This window comes from Pelecanus crispus, chromosome 4 (genome assembly GCF_030463565.1).
Source record: "Pelecanus crispus isolate bPelCri1 chromosome 4, bPelCri1.pri, whole genome shotgun sequence".
NCBI classification, from domain to species: domain Eukaryota; kingdom Metazoa; phylum Chordata; class Aves; order Pelecaniformes; family Pelecanidae; genus Pelecanus; species Pelecanus crispus.
The window spans coordinates 72256074-72280201 of NC_134646.1; the positions used below are offsets into that span (position 1 = coordinate 72256074).

The 24128-nt window shown below is 39.8% G+C and overlaps 1 protein-coding gene across 2 annotated transcripts; it reads left to right on the forward strand.

The window, feature by feature from the left end:
* The first annotated feature begins 39 nt into the window (after positions 1-39).
* On the forward strand, positions 40-20930 carry WDR1 (WD repeat domain 1). 2 transcript variants are annotated; one of them, XM_075709053.1, is made up of 15 exons: positions 40-113; positions 408-529; positions 4511-4601; positions 7634-7781; positions 9199-9379; positions 11256-11333; positions 12058-12138; positions 12257-12490; positions 13334-13421; positions 14505-14661; positions 15341-15428; positions 16477-16587; positions 17059-17232; positions 18368-18512; positions 19976-20930. In XM_075709053.1, exons 1-15 carry the CDS (start codon positions 98-100, stop codon positions 20083-20085), a joined length of 1824 nt encoding a protein of 607 aa, XP_075565168.1. In that variant the 5' UTR covers positions 40-97; the 3' UTR covers positions 20086-20930. The 2 variants fall into 2 exon arrangements, with proteins under 2 accessions (XP_075565168.1, XP_075565169.1); XM_075709054.1 differs by lacking the exons at positions 4511-4601; positions 7634-7781; positions 9199-9379.
* The last annotated feature ends 3198 nt before the right edge of the window (positions 20931-24128 follow it).

A 24128-nucleotide genomic window follows, 5' to 3' on the forward strand; every position in this document is an offset into this window, starting at 1 on the left:
GCCTGCGCCGTGCCGCGCCGGGCTGCGCTCGCCGCCCTTCCTGCTCTTCCTTCCAGCCCTCCCCTGCTGGTGCCGCCGCAGTAACAAGTGGGCGAAGATGCCGTACGAGATCAGTAAGCCGCCGGCGAGGCGGAGCGGGGGCGGGGGGAGCCGGAGCGGCGAGGTGGCGGGCTGGGGAGGGGGGAGCGGGGAGCGGGCGGCGGCGAGCCCCGCTGGCCGGGGGACCGCCGCTGGCCGGGGCACCGCCGGGCGGCCCGGAGGCCTCTCGCAGCCCGCTGACAGCAACAAGTGACCGCGCCTGGCGGCGGGGCGCTTGGCCGCCCGGCTGCCGTCGCCAGCGGGAAGAAGTCAACCGTCTTACGCTTGTTCGTTTGGGGGTTCCCCCCGTCTTTCTCCTTTTCCCGTAGAAAAAGTGTTCGCCAGCCTCCCGCAGGTTGAACGAGGCGTTTCCAAAATTATCGGAGGTGATCCAAAGGGCAACAATTTTCTTTATACCAATGGAAAATGTGTCGTCATCAGAAACGTTGATGTAACGTATCCTAATTTATTTTGTCTCGTCGTATAGAGCTTTCGCTAAGTTTCATTTTGTTTCCCAGCCCCTCTCCTTTAACAGCCTGTGCTTCATTCACACTTAGTAATTTCAATTGAGGTCAGAGATCTGTGATCAGCAGCAGGGGAATAAGCAGAGTGCATGACTCAGGCATAAAACCATGGGCAGCGACTGTGAAAACCTGTAGAAAATCTCAGTAAAATGTGCAGTTCTCTCACTCTCTTTGCATAGGATTTATAGGCGAGAGACTGGTATGTTCTGGTTGGCCCTGTTTATCACTATTATGAAGTTGACTGTTGCATTTGCCTAATAAATGAACTCTTCCCTGTTTGCTGGTTTGGGCCTTTAGCTTGTAAGAGAAGCCTGCCAATACTTGCAAGCACCTATCGTTAATTGCTTTAGTCCATAGCTGCTTTCCGCTCCCCCCGCCCCTGCACTCCAGGAATCAAAACAGTTGTCAGTTGCTTGACTCTGGTAAGCTGACTGCATGTTGAGTTCTCAGTCCTGGTCACAGGGAACGCTTCCCATCGATTAACTTCTAGAATGCCCCAGTTAATGTTTTCAGTGGTGTGGAGGTTTGGATAGGTTTGGGGTTTGTGGGTTGTTTTTTTTTTCCCCCATCTCTGGTGGCAACTAGAGAAATGTTAAGCGAGTTATTTAAATGATCTCTTTTCAAAGATGGCATCCCTTTGAGAAGTATGGAGGAAGCATTACATGTCTAGGCTATTGTCTTGCTACTGGTTTGCAAAAAATACTTTTCTTCAAAGTAAATTCTTGTTCTTTAGAAAATTAAATTCTCCCCTAGATTTACTTTCCTCTCTTACTGCAGATTTGGCCTGCAGTGGGGAGGGAGGCAGGTCATACCTCTCTGGAATTTTTAGGTCTCCACAACAATGGATTTGTTTATGGCTGCTTCTGTAAATCACACTTGTAAACTGAATTTCTATGAGCTGTTTTCCTGATTTATCTCGTCACCCCCACTACATTCAGACATTTCTCCATTGTCATGCCGTAATACAGAAATGCTACTAATAACTCGATTCCTTGCAAATTTCTTGTTTGATAGCAGTTTAAATTCATCCACTTAAAAACAAAAATGAGCTTGCACTCTGGTTTCAATGTCTCAGTATAATGTTGTTGTAATAGCGTTTCACTCTTGGTATCAAAAGAAGTTCAATTTTCTGAAACCAGAAGCCCCAATTAAATACTGTAATGGCACACAGTCTGATGAGAGAAGAGAGAAAAGCCACTCTGCTTATGTTACAGTTTTTGCCCAAGTTACAGATTGTGACCTCCTCCCTTGCACTGTCATTAGTGCTCATCTGACCCTATTTTGGGGGTTAAATAGGAAGAAAACAATTCGCTTTTATATTCCTGAATCAGCTCACTGAAGATTTGCCCAGTGCAAATGTTAGTCCCAGCGTGAGCCAGAACATTGAGCACATAGCAAGGTCTGAGTACAGGCGAGGTGGGATTGTGGGAATTCAAATTTAGACTGTTTAAACTGTCAAGGGAGGTTGAGAATGGAAGTCATAAATCCTTCATTTTTATGGTGTAATTCATGCCGATATGCAAGCTTACATAACTGGCAAGGAGAGTCTGCTACTGTTAATTGACAGGTGATGCTCTGCAGACAACTACAGAATGTATTGTAGCAGTGACACAAGAACTGACCAAAGCCTGTGCTATAGCTTTTGTGTTGGAGAATGTTGCAGTTTGTTTCTAACCCAACATGGAAGTGTGTCTGCTCCTAGTTGAGAGCCATGCCTTCTCTGAAAATATGGAAGCCTGCATGGAAGTTTACAACTTTTTTTTTTATGGAAGTTTACAACAGCCAAATGAAATACTGGGAGGTCCATGTGTAATCCCTCCATGAACAGTTCTCCAATGGGATGGTTGTACTCTAATTAAAAAAAAAACAGGTCATCAAAATGCAGTAATCACCTTTATCTTAAGTCTGAAGCTATCTAGTATTAGCTAATCAGTGGTGGTGAATATAGTGTTCAGGGTTAATGCTTGATCTTTGAGCATGAGCTAGAGACTTACTTTAAAGAGCAAAAGTCCTGGAACAGTGCTGGAAAAGTGCTGTGAACCAGGAGGACTAGTGATATTTGTAAGGTTTCATACCTCATTAATATTTTATTGTCTTCACTGGTCTAAACCTACTTTGAAGCTTGGAACTTCCAACTGCTCACTTTCATATGTGGCTCTGGTTTCAGTGTTCAAAGTAAGCCACATAAGCTCACTCTTCTTGTTGAATCTAGTATTAGGTACTGCGTTTGTCCCAGCTAAGGATATAATCTTATCCTAAAATCTCTTTGGAAGTGGGAGGGTTTTTTGGGTTTGATATGAAAGACTTACAAGTTTAAAAAGTCACTTTACAAGCAGAAGTAATGTTATTGAATAAATGGCATTTAAATTGGCAGCTCTAACTTACTACCTGGTTTCCTGATTCTATTTACTATATCTTAAATTTGGTAGTCTATCTTTTGTTTAACCCCTTGTAGTCAGTCTGTTAGGTCCAGTCTCTCATCTTCTTACCTTCCTGGACTCTTGGAGGTTCTTGCTGTAAAATAGCAGCTACTAATGTATGCCATTGCTAATGAAGTGTGGGAGTTTCTGAGCTCCCTGAACTTGTAGCTGATGCAGCTGTAGCATGGGGGAAACATTATCTTGTCTTGCTTAAGTAAAATCCAGTTGCACACAAAACGGAGAGTGACATGCATGCTGTAAATGCAGATGATTGTGACTTAAGTAGGGCTATAACGCACTCAAGCAATGTATAAAAGCAGGAATGAAAAAGAGCTGCTTCTTGCATGAGTAAGCTGCATTCTGTCTCCTGAGATGTAACAGTACTGCAACACCAAGAACTCTTGCAAGCAGGAGACTGTGTGCTTTTTAATGCAGAGCAGGTGTTTTAGTTTTTCCTGATTGGATGGCTGAGTCATACCATAACATCAGGTGGTTTTCTGGTTTGGTTGAATAAATCTGTATTAATTACAGCAGTTAAAGTGGACTTCTGTTTTGACCATATGAGTCATGTTTCTGGGGCTGGAAGATACCTGTTAGCTGGTAGAAAAATTTTTCTACAGAGTAGTGTATTACTGTTGTAGCATATACGCACTGTATTTGGAAGATGGCTTTTTTGTACAGTTAATTTGAGAGCAGGTTTTGCCTTGACGTCATCTTTTTTTGATTTGTATGGCACCTCTGTAGCGTGACACTACTGATCTGCTGAGACACTGAGTCAGTTTTATTCTCCAACCTGAAGCATCTGAAAACATGTTTAAGACTGAAGAGATAAAATTGGAGTGGCAATGAATTTCTTTCAGAATTCCAGTACAACTCTTGATACTAGGGAAAATGTCTTTTCCTGTGCTAGTCTACTAGCTTTTTAACCAGACTGCAATCAGCAAGAAAGAGCAAGCCTTGCACACCTCATTGGTTACTGAGTGATCTTGAGTACATGGTGATGATTAACAGCCATGCAATATGGTTAACCGTTTGCTTAATTTTCGTACTCAACTATAGTAGAACTTTTGGATGTGTGTTGCAAAGCGCAGCTCACATTCAGTATTCTACTTGGGTAACTGCATTACCTGGGCCAGCCCCATAAAATAAAGTCCAGTGCTTGGCCTGTTATTTTGGAGAGTGTTTTTCTACCTTTCAGCGGGTTTTAGGAGAGGAAAGGGTCACAGCAGTTCTGGCTTTTAGAGGAAATACTTTAATTGTGTCAGTTGTTAGAAATTAGTGTGTTGTTTTAGTCGTACTGGACAGCAGTGTTTTGTAATGTGTACTGCACTTCTCAGGTTTAGACAATAGCTCAATTTAAGCTGGAAGGAAGCGTGTGAGAGAAGGAGTATGAGGAGAAATTCTGATTTTTATCTTTGAATGTCTGATTTTGCTCCTTTGAAAAGCAGGAAATACAAATTAGTAACTTTTTTTTTCCCTTTAAACTAGAATCCTGCAATTGCTGACATCTACACTGAGCATGCCCATCAGGTTGTAGTTGCAAAGTATGCTCCCAGTGGATTCTACATAGCATCTGGAGGTAAAGTATCAGTGCGCATGCTGCATGAGATACATGGACAGAGCTGTTAAAGTGCTTGACGCAAAACTTACTGGCAAAACAGAGTAGTAATGCTTCATGTTTCTGTACAGAATATACATAGTCAATGTGAGAAGCTTCAGTGGAATTACGTATACATGCCTGAGGGAGGAATGATTTCTGTAGTTGTTCCTCTGACCTCTTTCTAAAGCAGTGAGATCAATGACATGCTTAATTGTCTTAAAATTTATTATTTAAAGCAAAAAGAACCTGAAAATGAACTTAAATACTTCGTGTGAAGCGTTAAAGAGAACAAATCTTAGTGTAATGAATGACTTGTGTACGTGCAGCAGAATGAAAAGTTATTTCTGAAATACAGGACTATTGTTTCTGTTTGTTAACAAACTTTGATACTTTGGGGGCAGGGCAGGGATTCTAGAAGAGTGTATCCTCCTTTCTTTTTCCCTCCCCCTTTCTTCCTGACTGAACTTGGCAAGACTTGGCATGATTTTTCTTACATTTGTAACCTGAACTAAAAAAGCTTTCTCTGGTAAGTTAGCAGGGAAAGAGGCGGATTCTCAGTTTCTGTGTAATGTATGTGAATCAATAGTTTGAGAATGAGTAACATGAATTTCTACACCATGAATTTCCTGGATTGTTAGTGGAAATGGCTACAGTTTTTGATGACTTGCAAAGAACTAAAAAACCACTTTTTAATAGAAGCTTGCTTCAAATAACTCATCTTTTTTCAGGAGGACTGGTATATAGTTGAAGAATATTGATAAATACAAAACTAAAACTTCCATTTCTTAAAAATAATTGCGGTTAATCTATGGATTTTTTTTTTTTAATTTGCTTGCCATTGTCAATTAGAAACACTTCAGAAGCAAGTAATGTGCCCAAATACAGAAATACTTTCTAAATATTATATCTGAAAATAAAACATACTGAATATGAGCTCCTTAGAAAGAGAGTCTAGACTCATGCATAGGTCTTAGCAGAATGGGAATGTCTCTCAGCAATTTTAAGGGGACAATATTTTTTAAAACGTTCTTTCCTTCTTGTGCTTCCTGCATATCAGAAAGATGTATTGGAATATGTATCTTTTGAGTACTGGGCAAGCTTTAAGAACAGTGATAGCACAGCTTTTTCTTTTCTTTTCTGTTTTTTCTTTTTTGCCCCCGCCCCCATCTGAAAGGAACCAGAGCCAGGATTTTCTTGGCTCATTCTTGTGTGTGGACCATATGTCAAATTTAATACCTTCTTAAAATCCAGTTTGCATTCTTTATTCTACATACTCTACGTGCTCTATGTTTGCGCTGTACTTAATCCTCAGAATAACAGTCTATTTTGTTCTTCTAGCCTTGAAGATTTTCAGTACTCTGTAAAAGAACAGTAATACATACATAGCCTGATCTGTGGAGAAGTTTTTTATTAGTGATCAGCTTAAGGAAGCTCCTTGCTCCAAGGAGGGGAGTATTCAGTTGACTCTTTTCAGAAGTTGTCTGTCATACCCAAGTAAATGAGTTTAAGCTGCAATACTTCCCTTTAAAAAGTGTCTTCTATATGTCATTTAAAAATAGTTCCGTGATACTGCTGAGCATGGGGTCTGAAGATAGTATCAGGCTGTTTAAGCTGTTTCTAAGTATAACATGTAAGATTCATTTCTCTATCCATAAAATTGCATTAGCCATGCAACCTGCATTAATACTTCATGTGCTTGATGAGACAGACCTTTGGCAATGTGCTTTGTGGCTTTTATGGTAATTTCTCTTACTGCAGTCATAACAGATGTAGTTATGGGAGATACCACAAAGTTAAAGCTGTATGTGTCCTATCTATTAATAGATGGAGCAACCAATTAGATTTTGAAGTCCATGTTAAAATTCTGCTTCAGTAACAAATTCTCTGTGAAGTGGAGGATTCTGTGTCTGTCCTTTTAGCAGAAGTAGAGAAGATGAGTCCGTGATCAGGTCCCAGATAATACAGGGTTGCTTTATGTTTAAATTGAACTGTAAAGATGCACCAGTAAATGGTGAACAGAACTCAGAAATGTGAAAGGTATATATTTATCATGTGGTTTATTCTAAAACAGTGGCTTTTGTGAAGGGTCCAACACACACTGAGCTTGCTCTGTGGGTTTCATTAAGATGTGTAAACCTGTCTGTGTACAGAACAATTCCTCTGGTTACAGTGCTGCACCACAGTAATTGCTCTAAATAGAAGCAAACTTGAGGGCTGTGTAATACTGATGGAAAACAGTGACCAAGGAAGCTTTCATTATATAAAGTCTTAAACTGTTAGGACCTATGCTATGTCTGCTGCTTGTGACATTACCATTTTTGAATATTATGTTGGATTCCTTTGTAGTAATCCAGATAGTGCAGGTTTCCACATGCAATCTTAAGTGTGTATATGATTCTGTATAGAAAAAAGTATGCCCATGAGTGTGCATGAATCCAGTTCTATGGGCAGAAATCTCTTTATATGTTTACATATACCTGGTATTTGTATGCAAAACAGGTTTGCTTTCAAGGTACAAAAAAGCTGAGGTATGAATTTTAGTGCATCAGCCACCGTCTGCCAGATTGCTCTCTTATTGTAGATGTAGGGTGACTTACTTCCCAGTGAAGTGCAGGTAAGCTGTCTTGTAGCTGCAGGGGAGGTGGGTCTGGTTTGGGTTTTTTTTTTTGTCTGATGTAGATACTTAACACATACTGGCTGATAACATTAGAGTTCCTACCCTCTTACTGTGCAATCTTTTCATGTGTCTGTTTGCAAAAGTTGGGTTCATGTTGTATTTATTGCTGCATATCTTGAACCTTAATATCTGATTAAAACATAATTCAGTGAAACGGATGTAGTCTTCAGTGTTCCTAGATCAAGTGATTTGTAGTAATTGTAATAGGGTAAGATAATAGGTCCCTAGTACAAGTGTTCAGTGTAGCTGAAAATCTGTATCCTGGCAGATTGCTGAGTCATGTGACAGAGTCATGCGGGAACAACAATAGTTATATTCTATTTTATTATGGCAGATGTCTCTGGAAAGCTGAGAATCTGGGATACTACACAGAAGGAACACCTACTGAAGTATGAGTATCAGCCGTTTGCAGGAAAAATAAAGGACCTTGCCTGGACTGAAGACAGCAAGAGAATTGCTGTGGTTGGTGAAGGAAGGGAAAAGTGAGTAGTTCTTTTGCGTGTGTGTGTGTATATAAACATACATAAATATACTGTAAACCTCTGTATTCTAACAAAGCAGGTTCTTTGCAGAAACCTTTTAATTTTTCAAGGGAAGAAAATCATGGCTTGTTCCCTGTTTAGACTTCAAGTTGTGCTGTTCTGCAGCAGAATTTTTTATACAGTATTTGGCAGCTGTAAAACTACTTGGAAAATACAGTTCTGTTAGAATTGCTCAGTTTAAAATTGTGTGGGTCTTGTTTGTTTTAGAGGTGGGTATTACATTCAATTATAGCTGTTCAGTATGCCTTTTGGTGGATTTTTTTTGTCTAATTCTGATAAAGTAGGAAGGGAGAACCACAAGACAATTCTTCTCTGTCTTCTTTTCCCCCTCCCATTGAGAGGACATGATTGAATAAGAGTAAAAAAAATCAGGAAAAAGTGTGTCTAAATTTTCTTCCTCAGCAACATACCCATGGTTTTAGGCCTTATTGTGGTAATTAAAATCACAACCAGTTGTCCTTGTCTGACTAAATGATGTACCCATTACAGTCAGGTTTGTGTCCTTTCTTTAATGTTTAAAGACAGACAGATCTTTAAGGCAGAGTCCAGACCAGGTAGTCTTATGCCTAAAGGTCTGAAAAATATAGTGTGGTCCTGTTCCCTGACCCCTGCACCATTTTTTAATCACCATCATGTACTGTGTCCTGACATCTGAGAGAGATTCTTTGTTCTCAGTCCTTCCTTCCATTCCCACCTGCCCCTGGGTAGATACTGTGTAAATTTGCTCTCTTCAAAAAGTCTGCCAGTTTCCTGCTAGGTGGATGTACTTTCAATCTAGAATTTTGCTGAAGTGATTCTATAGAACCCCTTTTTAATAGCGATGCTCTGGCAGCTTAATGCCACTGTATTGATTATACTGATTTTTTTTTAAGGTGATTTAAAATAAGAACCAACAAAAATGCAGTTATAACTCTTCTTCCTTAAACTTTTCAGTAATAATAGTTGTAAAAGTGATGGTACCCAATCTAGGCTGAATAATCAGATAAATGATCAGATGTTATTGTTATCCTAGCTTTCTGCATTCTGTGTAGTGACTAGGCAGATGGAATAACTTACTGCTTTCTTTTATAAACCAACAAACTTACTGAAGAGTATCTTTTGGATCTCTGAATTTTAGAAGCTTTATGCATAAAACTTGCTTGTCTGTCCCCTTCAGCAAATGTCTCCCACTGAAAATTAGATTCTCTCTCCAGCAAGATCTCAAATATCCTTCAGGGAACTATGGTGTGCTTGTGTGAGATTAACGAGATGACCTAATTTCTTTTGAGTGCACTCAAATCTGTTGTTGCAGATGCTCAAGGAGGTAATCTACGTGTAACTTTTATGAATTGTAGTTATTGTGTGCTTTTCTAACTAGATTTGGAGCAGTGTTCCTGTGGGATAGTGGATCTTCTGTTGGCGAGATTACTGGGCACAACAAAGTCATCAATAGTGTGGACATTAAACAAACAAGACCATATCGTCTGGCAACTGGCAGTGATGACAACTGTGCCGCTTTCTTTGAGGGACCGCCATTCAAGTTCAAGTTTACAATAAGTGTGAGTTTGTTTAGATGTGGCTCTGTTAAACTGTGCAGCAAGCTGACTAAAAGCTTTCCAACAAGCTTGCAGTTCTTGTCACAACTAGCTGTTATAACAAAAGTTCTTAACTTCCCCTTTTGAGGCATAGTTGGTGTCAAGTGGCTTTCTTAAACCCACGTATAACTGAAGGTTTGTCTCGGGCCAAGAAAACGGAAATAAATGATTGGATAAGAAGAAAATCTGAAGCACTTTTTCTGATATTTTTTTTTCATGGCTCTTCATCCTTTTCCATAACTTTAGTAGGATGCTTCCTTGGCCCTATGGGTGCTTTCTGAGCTCTGCTTCCCAGTGCAGACCTGTGAGACCTGTGTAGAATTTCTTAATACTCTCCAAGGTGCTTGATTCAAGAAATGTGGTGGTGTGAATGGGATTTTCCAATGTGCTTAAGAGTGCTCAAATCTGAAATCCCAGGGCAGCTTAGAAAGGGCGAATGTAGATGTTTGAAAATGTAACTGTTTCCTACAGTGAGGAATGGGTATGTAACTTCTGTGGTCAGTTTTTTGTTTCTACATTCCTTTTCACTTTTTGTTTCTTATTCTACTAGTTGAAATCTCTTATGTAAATGAAACAAAGTCTGAAATTACCACATTTAAGACACTCATTGTTACTTGAGGCCAAAGAAAATAAAAAGCCAAAAGTTTCTGCAGCTGTTTCTGCTGGCAGAAGACATGTCTCTTGTCTCAAAAAAACTATTGCAGAGATACGGGATGTTATTGCAGTAGTAAATTCAAAATGTTTAGTTCTTATTTTATGTTTAAAACACAGTAGTAGGCCTTTTATTTTCTTAAGTGTGTGCCTTGAGTAGTCTTCATACACTGACTTTAGTAAGGATTCCATTCCAGTTCTAGAAAAGGAATTGTTTTGAGCTCTGCAATCCAATTAAATGATGTAGTTGCCTAATATATTTCTGAACTTAAGTTGATACTTGCATTTTGCTAAGCTGGTTCTTTCAGAGCTCTGAAATCTGAATTGCTTACCAGTGCTGCTTAGACTGATATGTGATGCAGTTTTCCTTTTAAAGTGATACTTGAGTTGATGTATGGGATTCCGGTATAGGCTGTTACACGGTTTAGATTAGAGCTTGATGTATCATCAGAAAAAAAAAAAAAAACCCTATAGTTAAAGTAGGCTAGAACCTGCCTTTCACAATACTAAAAATAGTCTCCCAAATCTCCTTGCATAGGAGCTTTGGCCTCATTGTGTTGCTTCCCTATTTAACATGTGTTTTCTAGTTAGCATGGTTTGAATAGTCTCCTATTTGTAAATAGTCTATTTGGGGAGCATACATCAGTCTTGCCTGGTTACTTTACAGAGCTACCATTAATGCAATCTCCCAGAAATGGAATTGCAGTAAAAAAATAATTTATTCTTCATGCCTGTGTGTTTGGGTTTTTTTTTAACAATATGAAGGATAAAGTACTCTTCTGTGTATAGAACTTACTTGCACAATGGAGCAAGAGTCAAAATCCGGAGAATGTTGCAGAAGAATTCAGTGACCAGAAGGGAAGAATCTCCTGTGTTTGCATCTAGGCTGCAGCTGAGGGGTTTTTCCTACCTATCCCTGAAACCGGGTACTTGTTCACCTGGTGGTGTGCTAAGTTCTTTGAACTACATCAGTACTGATGTCACAGTTTCTTCCCTGGACTGTTCTTGATCCCTATTATCCTTTTTAGATAGAGGCTAGACTTGTTCGGTAGCAATTCTCTATGGCAGGCATCTCCTACACAGATAATTTATGGCTCACATGTAAGAGAACTTCATTGTTACTGGATTATCTTCTATGTAAAAAGGTCTGTTCTTGTTTTGTGTGCTGATTCTTACTTTCTTCCTACAGGACCATACACGGTTTGTGAACTGTGTGAGGTTTTCTCCTGATGGGAACAGATTTGCTACAGCTAGTGCAGATGGCCAGGTAAAAACCAATGAACTCTTTTTGTAGTGATTTTAACATGAGATTTTCTTGTGCATTTTGGGAATAGGATTAGTATTGTAAAGTCCATGTTGCGGCTTTTTTCATGCCAAGAAATGACTGGCTTAAACTTCTAAGTATCCTATAAAGCTGTAACAACTAATGTCAGACTACTCTCACTCAGCCTTTTTCCCTGTTCCATCTCCCTAGCATATTACTTCTCTTACAGGTTATTTTGGCAGGAACATACTAGACTTTTGGAATATGTATGTCCTTGTTATGATCCTGAGAAGTCTGGCTGAAAGACTGAACTCATAGATAGCAACCTAGCTCCATGTGAGTTCTCTACTGATGAGGGTAGATTTGACAATGACACTGTTACCATAGGTAGCTCCTCTTTCTAAGAAGGCAGATTCCCATGACTGCAGTGCTAAGCAGCTGCCATCACAGCAGGAGTCAAAAATGTAACATCTTCCAGCATTTCGAATGTCAGGATCACATGTACAGAGTGGCTTACTGTGATTATTTACATTTGTTTAGTCTTTAATATTAAATGCAGGAACACTTGTGCCTCTTCTTTAAAAATCTAGTGTTTGAAAACCTGCAAGGGTGAAATGTAACAAAAGAACCATCTGTGCAGAGCAAGTAACAAGCGTTTCAGTTCTTGGGTTTTTTTTTTATGGTGCTGCTTTTCGCTTTAAGTTCTATGTCTGTGTGCTCTCTTAAGATTTTTGTCTATGATGGGAAGACTGGAGAGAAAGTGTGTGCTCTTGGCGGAGGCAAAGCTCATGATGGAGGTATTTATGCTGTAAGTATCGCTTCATTTGTACAAATGGTCCGTAATGTTTCATTACCAAGTTCATGGACTGTGAAGTCTTGCAATAATAAATGCATTTACTATCTTGTGGTGACATTTGTTCTTACAGATTAGTTGGAGCCCTGACAGTAGTCAGTTGCTTTCTGCTTCTGGAGATAAAACTGCTAAAATCTGGGATGTTGGTGCTAATTCTATTGTCAATACTTTTAACATGGGATCAAATGTGTTGGATCAGCAGCTGGGTTGTTTGTGGCAGAAAGACCACTTACTGACTATCTCCCTGTCTGGCTATATCAATTATTTGGACAAGAACAATCCAAATAAGCCTTTACGTGTCATAAAGGTACGTTAAACTTCTGTTGTTGCACCAGTTTCTGCAATAAATGACTTGGTGGTTGAAGTTGTCTAGATGGAATAATAACTTGAAAAATGGTTTTGTTAAATTAGCATTGCCAGACAACCTATGTGTGACTGACTCTTGCAAGTCACATGAATCAAGAAGTTAATGTTATGTGTGCGATGCTGTGCTTTGTGCAAATACACAGACTGATTTTGGTTTCAATTAAGCTTATCAACTTATCTTTCATAGCAGCTTTTAAGCATTCTTGCGATGGGAAAAGACATACAGCATAGATACAAAACTACCAGTGATGTCTCACTCTAGCAGAGCTAGTGTATTGTGAACAAGGTGACTAGGGTTGCTGTGCAATTGGGCTTTAATTTTAGGAATCAAAGAGTTTACTGACACGGCACTCTCATGGGAACTTACGTTTTTACATGAACTAGAAACGGATGTCCCAGATTCTTCCTATTGCTGCTATAATTTTGGCAGTTGGTGTGGGTACATGACCATATTTAGTCCTCTTCCCTGAATCATAAAGTGCCTGAAAAGCAAACTTTGTCGATGAAAAGGCCATGAAAGTGTTTTGGCCTAGCAGGCTAATGAGGGTATTCACAGTGCCTATTCCTTCTCTTCAAGGAATAGTACACAGAAATAGCAATGCTGCAAGAGTTAAGTGACTGCACTGTTAACTACTGATTTGTATTCCGGGTGACTTTTAATGCTCCTGAATAAAATATGTTACTTTCTGAATAGCCTATAATTCTTCTCAAATAGGTTTGATTTATGTATGTGTTAAGATGAAAAATTGCCCATCAATAATGATTATTTGTGTCCCATTCACAGGGTCATAGTAAATCAATTCAGTGTCTTACAGTGCATAAAAACGGTGGAAAGTCCTATATTTACTCTGGAAGTAATGATGGTCATATTAATATCCTTTGAGTGATAGCGTGATATTTGTTCTAGCCTTAGTCTGAGACAGCTCATTAGGAGGAAAAAAAAGAAAGCTTTATCAAAGACAAAATCTTACTTTTATTGGACACAAGTGAGTATTTAATGTCTGAAGAAGTTTATTTTGCTTCCCCTGAACTTGCCTGTTTTACTGGTTGTCTTTAAACTTGTCTTTAAACTTGCCTGCTAAATATAAGCCAGTTCTTGATTTTCAACTGTCACTTCTTTGTGGTTGGTAGATTGTTAGTATGACGAGCAAGTAAATATATATATTAGCCTGTTGTAACTTCCCATGTATTCTGTCATACAGGCAAAATAGGTATGGCTGTCTCTTGCTGTTACGTGTGATAGATAGGTAGATCTTAGCATGTGCTGGAAGTCATGTATCTTTTTTTTTAGTTGTTCAGGACAAGAAAGATAAACTCCTGTTGATCTGTCTCTGACCCATTAACAGGCATTTCTCTTTACAGCTGTGTTTTTCCCACTTGTATTAAGGTGTGGTTTTCGTAGTTCTGTGATACATTGATTGTGTTGTTTATTTGGTATCCCAAATGTCATCAGGGTTTCTCACTACTGAAGAGAACTTGTACTTCTTTTGAGACTCTGTTTCAGTCCTGTTGTTTTCTAGAGCAAAACACTGGGAATGCAGCCTGGTTCCCGAAGGGCATGTTAAAGGGCGAGGTTGGGATGTGTTCAGCTAGAAGACTGTTGGCTTTTCTTCAACGTTCTGAAGCTTATAAATAAAACTGCAGTCCTTCATCCTTCTTGCCATGGTGCATTAAAATGGTGTCACATTGGCATAAACCATTACAAATATAGGACTTGTTTCTTTACAGACCTGTAGTAGTACAGGTTGCCCAGGGAGCTTGTAGAGTCTCCATCCCTAGAGATACTCAAAACCCAACAGAATGGGCATGCTTTTGTAGCTGACACAGCTTTGAGCAGCAGGTTGGACTAAACAGGTCCTTTCTAACCTTAGCTATTCTGTCAATTATTTAATTTTTTATGATGCCGTATCTGACTTCACCAGTATCTTCAAATGTTCCTTAATTCTATTATGCACATTATTGGGATTCTGAAACTGGAGAGAATGATGGCTTTTCTGGGAAAGGCCATACAAACCAGGTTTCTAGAATGGCAGTGGATGAAATGGATCAGCTGGTCACCTGCAGCATGGATGACACTGTGCGCTATACCAACCTTAGCAAGAGGGACTACAGGTTAGTTAAAATGTTGCCTTGTATTGTAGTATTGCAGCCCTAATTATTTTACAGCAAGAGTTTTGTTGGTTTATATGGTAAAGAATTTTATGCTGCAGTTTATTCAGGTTTTAAGTTACCATGGAAACTGTAGAAATGATTGCTATACCAACCTTGCTTTTTTGCTGTGACAACAAGAAATGCATCCCAGACTTTTCAATTTGTCTCATCCCTTCCACAGGTTAGACAGAGATCTGCTTTGTATCAGGTGGCTTAGTTAGGGGACTGTGGGAGGGGTGTCCGTTTTATGATTCATAAATACCAAGTAATATTGGTAATAAATGCGGTTAGGTGGGGTAGGACTCAGCTGTTTCTTCATGGAAACCACAATTGAAGCAAAAAACTTTAAGGAATCCTATTAAGATCATGTAGTTAGGTTAAAAAAATTTAGTGTAGTAACATTGACTTTCACTTCACAGGTGTACTACCTGATCAAGATACTAATGCTTTAAACAGTAAACTGTTTAAAGTTTAAAAAAAAAAGGAAACTTTGCAGATTATTTTTAAAAAAAAATAAATATGTTCTTGATCATTAGTGGGTGATTATTTGAATAAGCAATTTTAAATAATGGTAGGCATGGAATAATTTTTTTTCTGTTTTGTCCTTCCTGCTTCTCCACCTTGGGACACCTTCCTCCAGTGGCCAGGATGCTGTGAAAATGGATGTTCAACCGAAATGTTTAGCTGTGGGTCCTGGTGGTTATACTGTAGTTCTATGCATTGGACAAGTAAGTATTAACTTGTGGATTATCAACACAATTGCTCTGTCAGTAGTGCCGTGTATGGTAACATGATGGTTTCTGACAAACATATTTAGTGTGGGATCACCTTGCACATCTACAGAACTTCCTAATAAGACCTATGGGGAACATAATTAAGCAGGATACTTGTCTTTTTGCATCCTCTACCAATTTGACAGTTTTACGTATAGATTTAAATTTCACATGGTCCCTCGTGTGGATGCATCTGAATTTGCTATCAATGCAACTTTGTGCTGGAATGCTATACTGAATCATGTGTGATTCTGAATCATGCTCTTGCCTGATCTGTTCAGTGATGCGATGTTGGGGAAAGGATCTCTTGCTCCTGCATTTTTTTTTTTTTTTGCAACTAGTCCAATTAACCAATTAATGCTGTTGTATAGCATAGGTAGCTCTAGCTTGCTTGCCAGTAGCATTCAGATCACGGAAAACCAGAGAGATTGCACCAGGGCTATCTTGTATCAAAGCATGCTTAACTTCAAATGATTTATGCCTTCTGTATGGATGCTGCTTTTATGCTTGGGGCATTCAGTAGTGTTGTCCAAACCTGATTTCCATGTGAGTTATAATTCCAGTTGTCCATAGTATAGAACTGCATAGGAAATAGTCCTTAAAGTCTGACATCGCAGTATTAGCTTGCTACTAATTTGGTCCTGCCTCCCTTCCTTTCACAGTGAACCAGGAAGGGAGTAAGCATTGCTAAAAATACTGGTTTGTCCATGTCTCTTTGATGTTCAAACCAAATGAGGCAAAGCTGAAGGCAGTAGAGCATGCCCTGCACTAACTGATTTGGAGCACATAAGTACTCCAGTACAGCAGATTAGTTAGTCACCGCATGCAGGCATTTCTTTCATTTTTTTTTTTTTTTTTTTTAAAGAATGAAACTGTGTTCCCTTAAGATCAAATATAGTAAACTTCTGAGCAATCAGAGTGGGTTTGTATTTATGACTAAACAATGTAGCTTTGTATTAGGCACTCTGAAGAAGGGTCTTAGTTTCTGGTTTTCTACTTACAGATTGTTTTGATGAAAGATAAGAAAAAATGTTTTGCAATTGATGACCTTGGCTATGAGCCAGAAGCTGTAGCCATTCACCCTGGAGGAGGTACAGCAGCAGTGGGAGGAGCGGTAAGGTTGCACTTCCTAAAACAGTACTACTTGGAGCACTGGAACTAGTAACAGAAGCATTTAATAGTAGTAGGTGTATTCTATTGAGAAGTAGTAGGTGGCAGTTTGTAACAACAGCAGTACTGTAACAAGTAAACTATGTGTAACTGGTATTCCTTGGCTTTTATTCCCCAGGTTCTCCCACCATTGTGACCTGATGTCTATTTCATTTTTTTATCTTTTATTTGCTGTTTTTAAATTGTTGAATTGTTTATACCCAGTGTGTGTTTAAAGTAAGCAAATTCTAGAAATCAGGTCTAATTCTAGATGTGGTGGATTGTAGCCAGCATAAATGACAGGTTCTTTAAACTATTTGTTAATATAAGAACTACCAAAATTGATGCAAAAAGTTGCAGAAACTTGGTAAGCCTTCCTCTTTATATTGTAAAGTGATTTTTCTACCTTCCCCCCTTCTTCACTATTAATTTTCAGGATGGGAATGTCCATTTGTATTCAATCCAAGGAACTTCTTTGAAAAATGATGATAAGTCTTTGGAAGCTAAAGGTCCTGTTACTGACCTGGCATATTCTCACGATGGTGCCTTTCTTGCAGTCTGTGATGCAAACAAAGTTGTCACTGTCTTCAGTGTCACTGATGGCTATGTGGTAAGTATTGATGTATCAGGGGTTTGTTTGTTTAAAAACAAATTAACTGGCATCTCATGTCTAAATCTATTGTGGTGAAATATAGTGTAGCTGGCGAAACTTTAATTGTTAAATCGTTGATGTATGTTTGGCGTTTCTGTGACTGTTTACCTGCTGTTTTGGTTTAGCGTTGCTTTTCACAGCAGCCTGTGTGGAGCCTCCAGATCATAACAATAGGTGAGGAAATGTACAGCATAGGTTGGCTACTGGGAAAACACTCAAACCCATCTGAACAAACCTATAGTTAAATGGGGGAGAGGTTGGGTTTTCACAGGCTAGCAGTACTTAAATACAACATTACAAAGTATGCAGGTTCCTTATTTGGGTCAGCTGAATCACTAGTATGGCTTTTTTTTTTTTTAAAGGGGGGGCGAAGTCAACAAAATATATGCATGTCTTGTAAAGAATTTGTGTGCATTTTTTTTAAATGGACAAAGATGCAGGCTGTATTTGATAAGAATCATGCACTACAATAAAATTTAATGAAGTAAATAAAGCAGACTCGGCAATAAAATTCTGCTGCCTGTGGCACACAGTTCCATGGTAAGAACTGAGCAATGAAAGGGGTACATTAGGGCAGGGAATCTTGCTTTATCTTTCAACGTAGTGTCTTCTAACCAAGAACCAAAAAATGGGCAATTTCCAGTTTTCAGCTGAGCAGTCAATATGTGTATCAGCCTGTAAAGTGATTAAGCTTTGACCAAAACCACACTGAAGTAAAAAAATGCAGGATGGCATTCCACAAAAACATTTCATTTTTTAAGTAAAAAATGAAAGAATTTTGCTGTTAGAAACATCTGTGGCATTATTTTAAAAGCCTCTAAGCGACTTGTTGCACATGCACTTTATGGACCCAGCTTTCATAGAAAGTCTTACTTTTTTTTACAAAAGGTTTGGATTTTATTGGCCTGATAAGTGTTTAAATGAATAGCATAAAATGAAGCCACCACTTGGTTTAGGGCATCCATTTGCACCTGAGATGTACATTGTCTGGAGTCTTGCAGTAGCTTGTTGTGATGCTACACGTTAAAAGCCAGTGATTTCCTGAAGTAGCTTAAACTAAAGAAATAACACTGTATCTCTAACTCTCAAATAGGAACATAATGTCTTTTACGGACATCATGCAAAAATTGTTTGTATTGCCTGGTCACCAGACAATGAACACTTTGCTTCTGGAGGCATGGACATGATGGTGTATGTTTGGACCGTAAGTGATCCAGAGACCAGAGTCAAGATACCAGGTACATTTCCTTCAAAATCTTTTGAGAGTTGCTAGTAGTTCTTCAAATACAACACAGTACCTGCTTTCTAGAGCTAATGGTAAGCAGGCTTTGAATGTTAAAACCATAGAATAGTTTGGGTTGGAAGGAACCTTTAGAGGTCATCTAGCCCAACCCCCCTGCAGTGAGCAGGGACAGCTTTAACCAGACCAGGTTGCTCAGAGCCCCAGCCAACCTGACCTTGAATGTTGCCAGGGATGGGGCCTCCACCACCTCTCTGGGCAACCCGTTCCAGTGTTTCACCACCCTCACTGTAAAAAATTTCTTCCTTATATCTAGTCTAAATCTGCCCTCTTTTAGTTTAAATCTATTACCCCTTGTCCTATCACAACACGCCCTACTAAAATGTTTGTCCCCATCTTTCTTATAAGCCCACTTTAAGTACTGAAAGGCCGCAATAAGGTCTCCCCACAGCCTTCTCTTCTCCAGGCTGAACAACGCCATCTCTCTCGGCCTTTTCTCCTAGGAGAGGTGCTCCAGCCCTCTGATCACTTTTGTGGCCCTCCTCTGGACCCGCTCCAGCAGGTCCATGTCCTTCTTGTGCTGAGGGCCCCAGAGCTGGACGCAGCACTCCAGGTGGGGTCTCACCGGAGCAGAGCAGAGGGGCAGAATCGCCTCCCTCGACCTGCTGGCCTTGTGTCTTTTGATGCAGCCCAGGATACAGTTGTCTTTCTGGGCTGTGAGCACACATTGTCAGCTCATGTTCAGTTTTTCATCCACCAGTACCCCCAAGTCCTTCTCTGCAGGGCTGCTCTCAATCCCTTCATCCCCCAGCCTGTGTTGATACTGGGGTTGCCCTGATCCAGGTGCAGGACCCTGCACTTGGCCTTGTTGAACCTCATGAGGTTTATGCGGGCCCACTTACTGAGCTTGTCCAGGTCCCTCTGGATGGCATCCTGTCCCTCAGGCATGTCAACTGCACTGCTCAGTTTGGTGTTGTCTGCAAATGTGCTGAGGGTGCACCCTGTCGATGTTGTTGATGAAGATATTAAACGGCAGTGGTCCCAGTACAGACCCCGGAGGGACAGCACTTGTCAGTGATCTCCATCTGGACATTGAGCCATTGACTGCTACCCTCTGGATGTGACCACCCAACCAATTCCTCATCCTCTGAACAGTCCACCCATCAAATCCAGATCTCTCCAGTTTAGAGAGAAGGATGTTGTGGGGGACCATGTCAAAGGCCTTACAGAAGTCCAGCTAGACGACATCTGTAGCTCTTCCCTTGTTCCCAAACAAATTTAGCTTGTATGTTTAACTCTATCTAGCTACAATAGCAGAACTCTTATGTTATTTTTGTAGTCACTTTTAAACACACTGCTAGTATTTAATGCAGCTGAAAACCACATTTGGAATATGTGCTAAAGTTATTTTGTCAGCCTAGCCTTCCTAATTCTTTTCTGTTATTTCACACTGCCGTACAGATGCTCACAGACTACATCATGTAAGCGGCTTGGCGTGGTTGGATGAACATACTCTGGTAACAACATCCCATGATGCTTCTGTCAAAGCGTGGTCTATCTCCTATAATTGAAATAAGCCCTCTCTTTGGAAGGACCTAATCAGGGACTAGAACTACTGCAGTGGAACATAGCATTTCTCTTAAAGAATCTGTATTGGCCTCTGGGTCTGCTATCATATCCTCATATCTTTACAGGGTGTTCATATCTGTAATTAAATGTACTTTGAAAGCTTTAGCCAGTAACAGTTTGCACATGAAAAGCACTTAAATTATGTCTGGAGCTTAACCTTTGTGCTGAACATTCCAGAGGCAACAGCCGAGCAAGTTGGTGTGAAAGATTCAAGTGTGAAAGATTCAAACTCAATCAGTTGTTCTTTTCTAACCAAGAAACATGAGACTGTACAGCATGAGAGTAATACTTCTCATTTTTCTAATTACAGAACATTTCTGTACTAACGGTCATAGTAAGAGTATTTAGTTGTGATCTGAAACCAATCAAGCTGTGTGCAGCTACTGTATATTGCTTTGCTTCTCTGTACTGCACCAAACTGTTGCCTCAGATTTTCTCCTCCAGATAACAAAATGGGGTACATAGATAATAAACTTTTTATGTATTTCATGTCACAGCTTTGTGGTTTATTTTAAGGTGGAAGTGTGGGATTTTGATGTACTTACTGTTGTGGGTATAATGTTTACAAATAATAGTTGTGGCAATTTCCTGCTTCAGAAACACATTTGTTACTTTCATGAATTAAGAATGTCTGGTCATTTCAATGTCAGAGAAAAAAATCATTCTGTTTCAAAGATTAAAGATGTTTTCTGTTTGAAGGAGGAGAAGCATGTTATTGTTAAAAAAAATGCAGTACTTCTACCATCTTTTTGAAAATACAGGAATTAAACAAAGTGAAGCATTGTTACGACTTGAAGTGGTTTTTGAGAAGATAGTGTTTGCTGAGTAAGTTTTATGCCTTTGCATGTGCAGAACAGTTGCATGGAAGCTGTTATCTAATGCAAAACAGATCATGATCTTGTGATTAGTTCCCTTCTCACACTCTACAACACATTCAAGTGATTTGAAGCTAGCAGCCCAGCAAGGGTGGAGGAGGACACTCTGATGCAAAGTAGTAGGAAGATTTGTTACCACCTCTAGTTGCCAAAAGAAGTTGCTGTCCAGAACTTTGGAAGACTTTAAAAAAACAAACAAACAAAAAAACCCCCACCTTTTCTCTAAGTCTTCTCCACCACCACCCCTCCAGTGCTCTTTGGTTTTTATTAAGCTTTCCTTTCTGTGTGGAATTGTATGTTGTTTTTTTACCAATCATATTTCTAATGACACTAATTATACAGCAAATAAAAAGCTTTTGCTGCTTCTTATACTGTGGACCATTGCTCAATTGCTGGAAAAAAATGCCTGTCAACAATGACTTGGTGAAATATCTTTTTAAAAGAAAAAAGTTGATTTCTTTTTAGGAGTGGTGATCAGATGTCTTCTGGCATGCAAACCAACATATATATTAGAACAGTTGACATAGGTTTTATCTAAGAAGTAGAATATTTTGCATCATGGTTTCTTTGTGCTTACTGCATCTCTCTGCATTTTTGCATGTCTGTTTATTAACAATGCAAGGATGAGAGAAGTTCTGGAAAAGGGCACATTTGAAATTAGGCATAAGATCCAAATGAACAAGACTTCTCAGTGCCTAGCCACTAAAACTTGTTCTGCTGCTGCTGTTGTGCTAGTCGCTGTGCAATTTATCCATTGTTCCCCGAGTCTGATCTGGAGGAGTGGCTATTGAATCTGCTCAGTGAGTTCCTGTTGTAGTTGAATTCCTGTCATTTAAGTAATGACAAAAGGGGGGCAAAAAAAGTTATGCAGATGCGTATAGGCACAGAACAATTCACTGGCAAATCCTGCTTTTTTGTAAGAGATGGGCCTGCTAGTGAAATGTGGTTTTTGAGAGAAATGGTGTAATTTCCTGAAGTCTCCTACCACTACAAGTCAATTCTTTCCCGCGCACCAGGGTTTGTGCACTGTGTCTGAAAGGTGATATGTAGGACGAGGTATTTCTTGGTTCCTGGAAGACCTTGTAATATTGCTCATGCAGAATGTCTGTTAGCTAGAAACCCTGTGTTTGGGGTATGTGGGGACTTGTGTTTGGATGCCTGCCTGAGGAGGTGGTTGCTTGTGCTTCAGCTTCCATTGCATTTGTTTATTGGCATATGGCCTGAGCTTTTAATTCCTTAAGGACTAACATCGTCTTTGTAGTTGGATAGCAAATCCTGACTACAAAACTGAAAAGATACTCTTCTGTTAGACCAAGTGTCATAGCACAGGCTGCTTGTTGATCCAGCATTGTGATCTGCCAAACTTGAGTTGAAGGAGACAAGTTTTACTGTTCCGAGTTAGACCCCTACATTGCTTGTATTTACCCCAGACTGAAAAAGTCTTGCGCTAAACTCAAAAGTCAAGAAATAGTGATGGGGCAGGAGCACCTAGCTCTAGCATGGCTCTTGCTTTCTAATCTCAATTGCACAAACAACCCCAAAGCTGCGTTTTCTTTCACTGAGCCTTCCACTGATAAAATGCCAGGTATATCATGTTTTAATCTTTTTCTCTAAAGGAGAAGCAAATACTGAACTCGTCTTTTGCTTTATACAGCCAAATAGCTTTTCTAAAGAGAATGCGTGTCTTTCTAGAGATAGCTATGTGGAAGTAGAGCATTTCTGAGTTTAAGCTTGCTCTTCAAAAACCCTGTTTGGTCTGAAAACTGTAGGCCATCGGCCTGTGCAAAACTGGCAGCTGGTGGCAGGCGGCTCTTGTGGCAAGCTATCAACCCTTGGCCTGCTCTGGAACACAGAAATGGCAGGAATAGACTGGATGGACTCTCATGACTTCCATGATCCCCAAATTCTGTTCTTCAGCAGCACTGTACAGATTGTAGTGACCTCAAAAGCAAATATGTGAGATACTTAAAATGAATATGAAATCAGGCTGTAAGTGGGAATGCAAATTTAAAAAAAGTGAAACCCACAACAACAAAAAAACCTTAAGTGTTGCTGTATTAAGAGTTGTGAGTATTCTAACACTAGTTCAAGCACTGTCTAAACATGGCTCCTCAAGCCCTATTACTCATAAAGGTTTCTGTTTTAAGCATGAACATGCTTTTGAGCTCTAGCTGGCAGTTACTGGAAAGCAGGTTTCACTTCGCCATGACTGGCAGCTTGCCTGCTTTACAGTGACAATGCAGCTTATCCCTAGGTCAAGGATAGATTTGGAGAACTAATGTGACCAGTAATTCCTCACAAGGCTGTATTGCAGGGGTTCTTTTCCCCTCCCCCTTTAACTGTGATTTAATCCGGGTTGCCTGTTCCATTTCTGCCATGCTTATACAGAACATTGGCCTTCCAAGAAGCTGATCTATACTGTCAGCCAGAAACTAACAGCAGCTGTTCTGTGGAATATTATCAGCAAATCCTAAATGAGATCTTTAACTGGCAATGGGTAAATGGAAAGGTAAAGGACATCACAAATCCATTTGGAGATGGAAGTTGTTTGTTTTGTAGAAAGTTGGACACATAACAGAATTATGGATAGACCCACAACAGATGTTCTGGCACCTCTGTTCCTCTGCTAAATGGTTTTGCTTTTAACCATTAGAGCTTCTCAGAGGGAAGGTAGCTGCCTGAAAATGTTAATTTACATTAATACTTTTCTCAAGCAAAATGCCAAAGCTGTGGGATCCTTCAAGCTGGAATTGAATTTTCTGAAGCTGCTTCTAAGGAGAGAATCCAAGAATTTCTCCTACTGCACATGTTAGTATGTCACTGCAGATGCTGTTTCATGGTTGTGGCACAAGGAAGGATTTGCTGATCAAACCTTTTCCCTACGATAAATTTAGCCATGGCTATCTCTGCAACGAAAGTATACAGAGGAGAAAAAGGTGCCATCCTTGTGCCCAGGAGCAGAATGATGCAGTTAACTGGTGCATTGGGTTTGCACAGCAAGGTTTTGGGAGCGGGGGGGCTACAGGGGTGGCTTCTGTGAGAAGCTGCTAGAAGCTTCCCCTTTATTGTCCAATCGAGTCAAAGCCGGCCAGCTCCAAGATGGACCCACT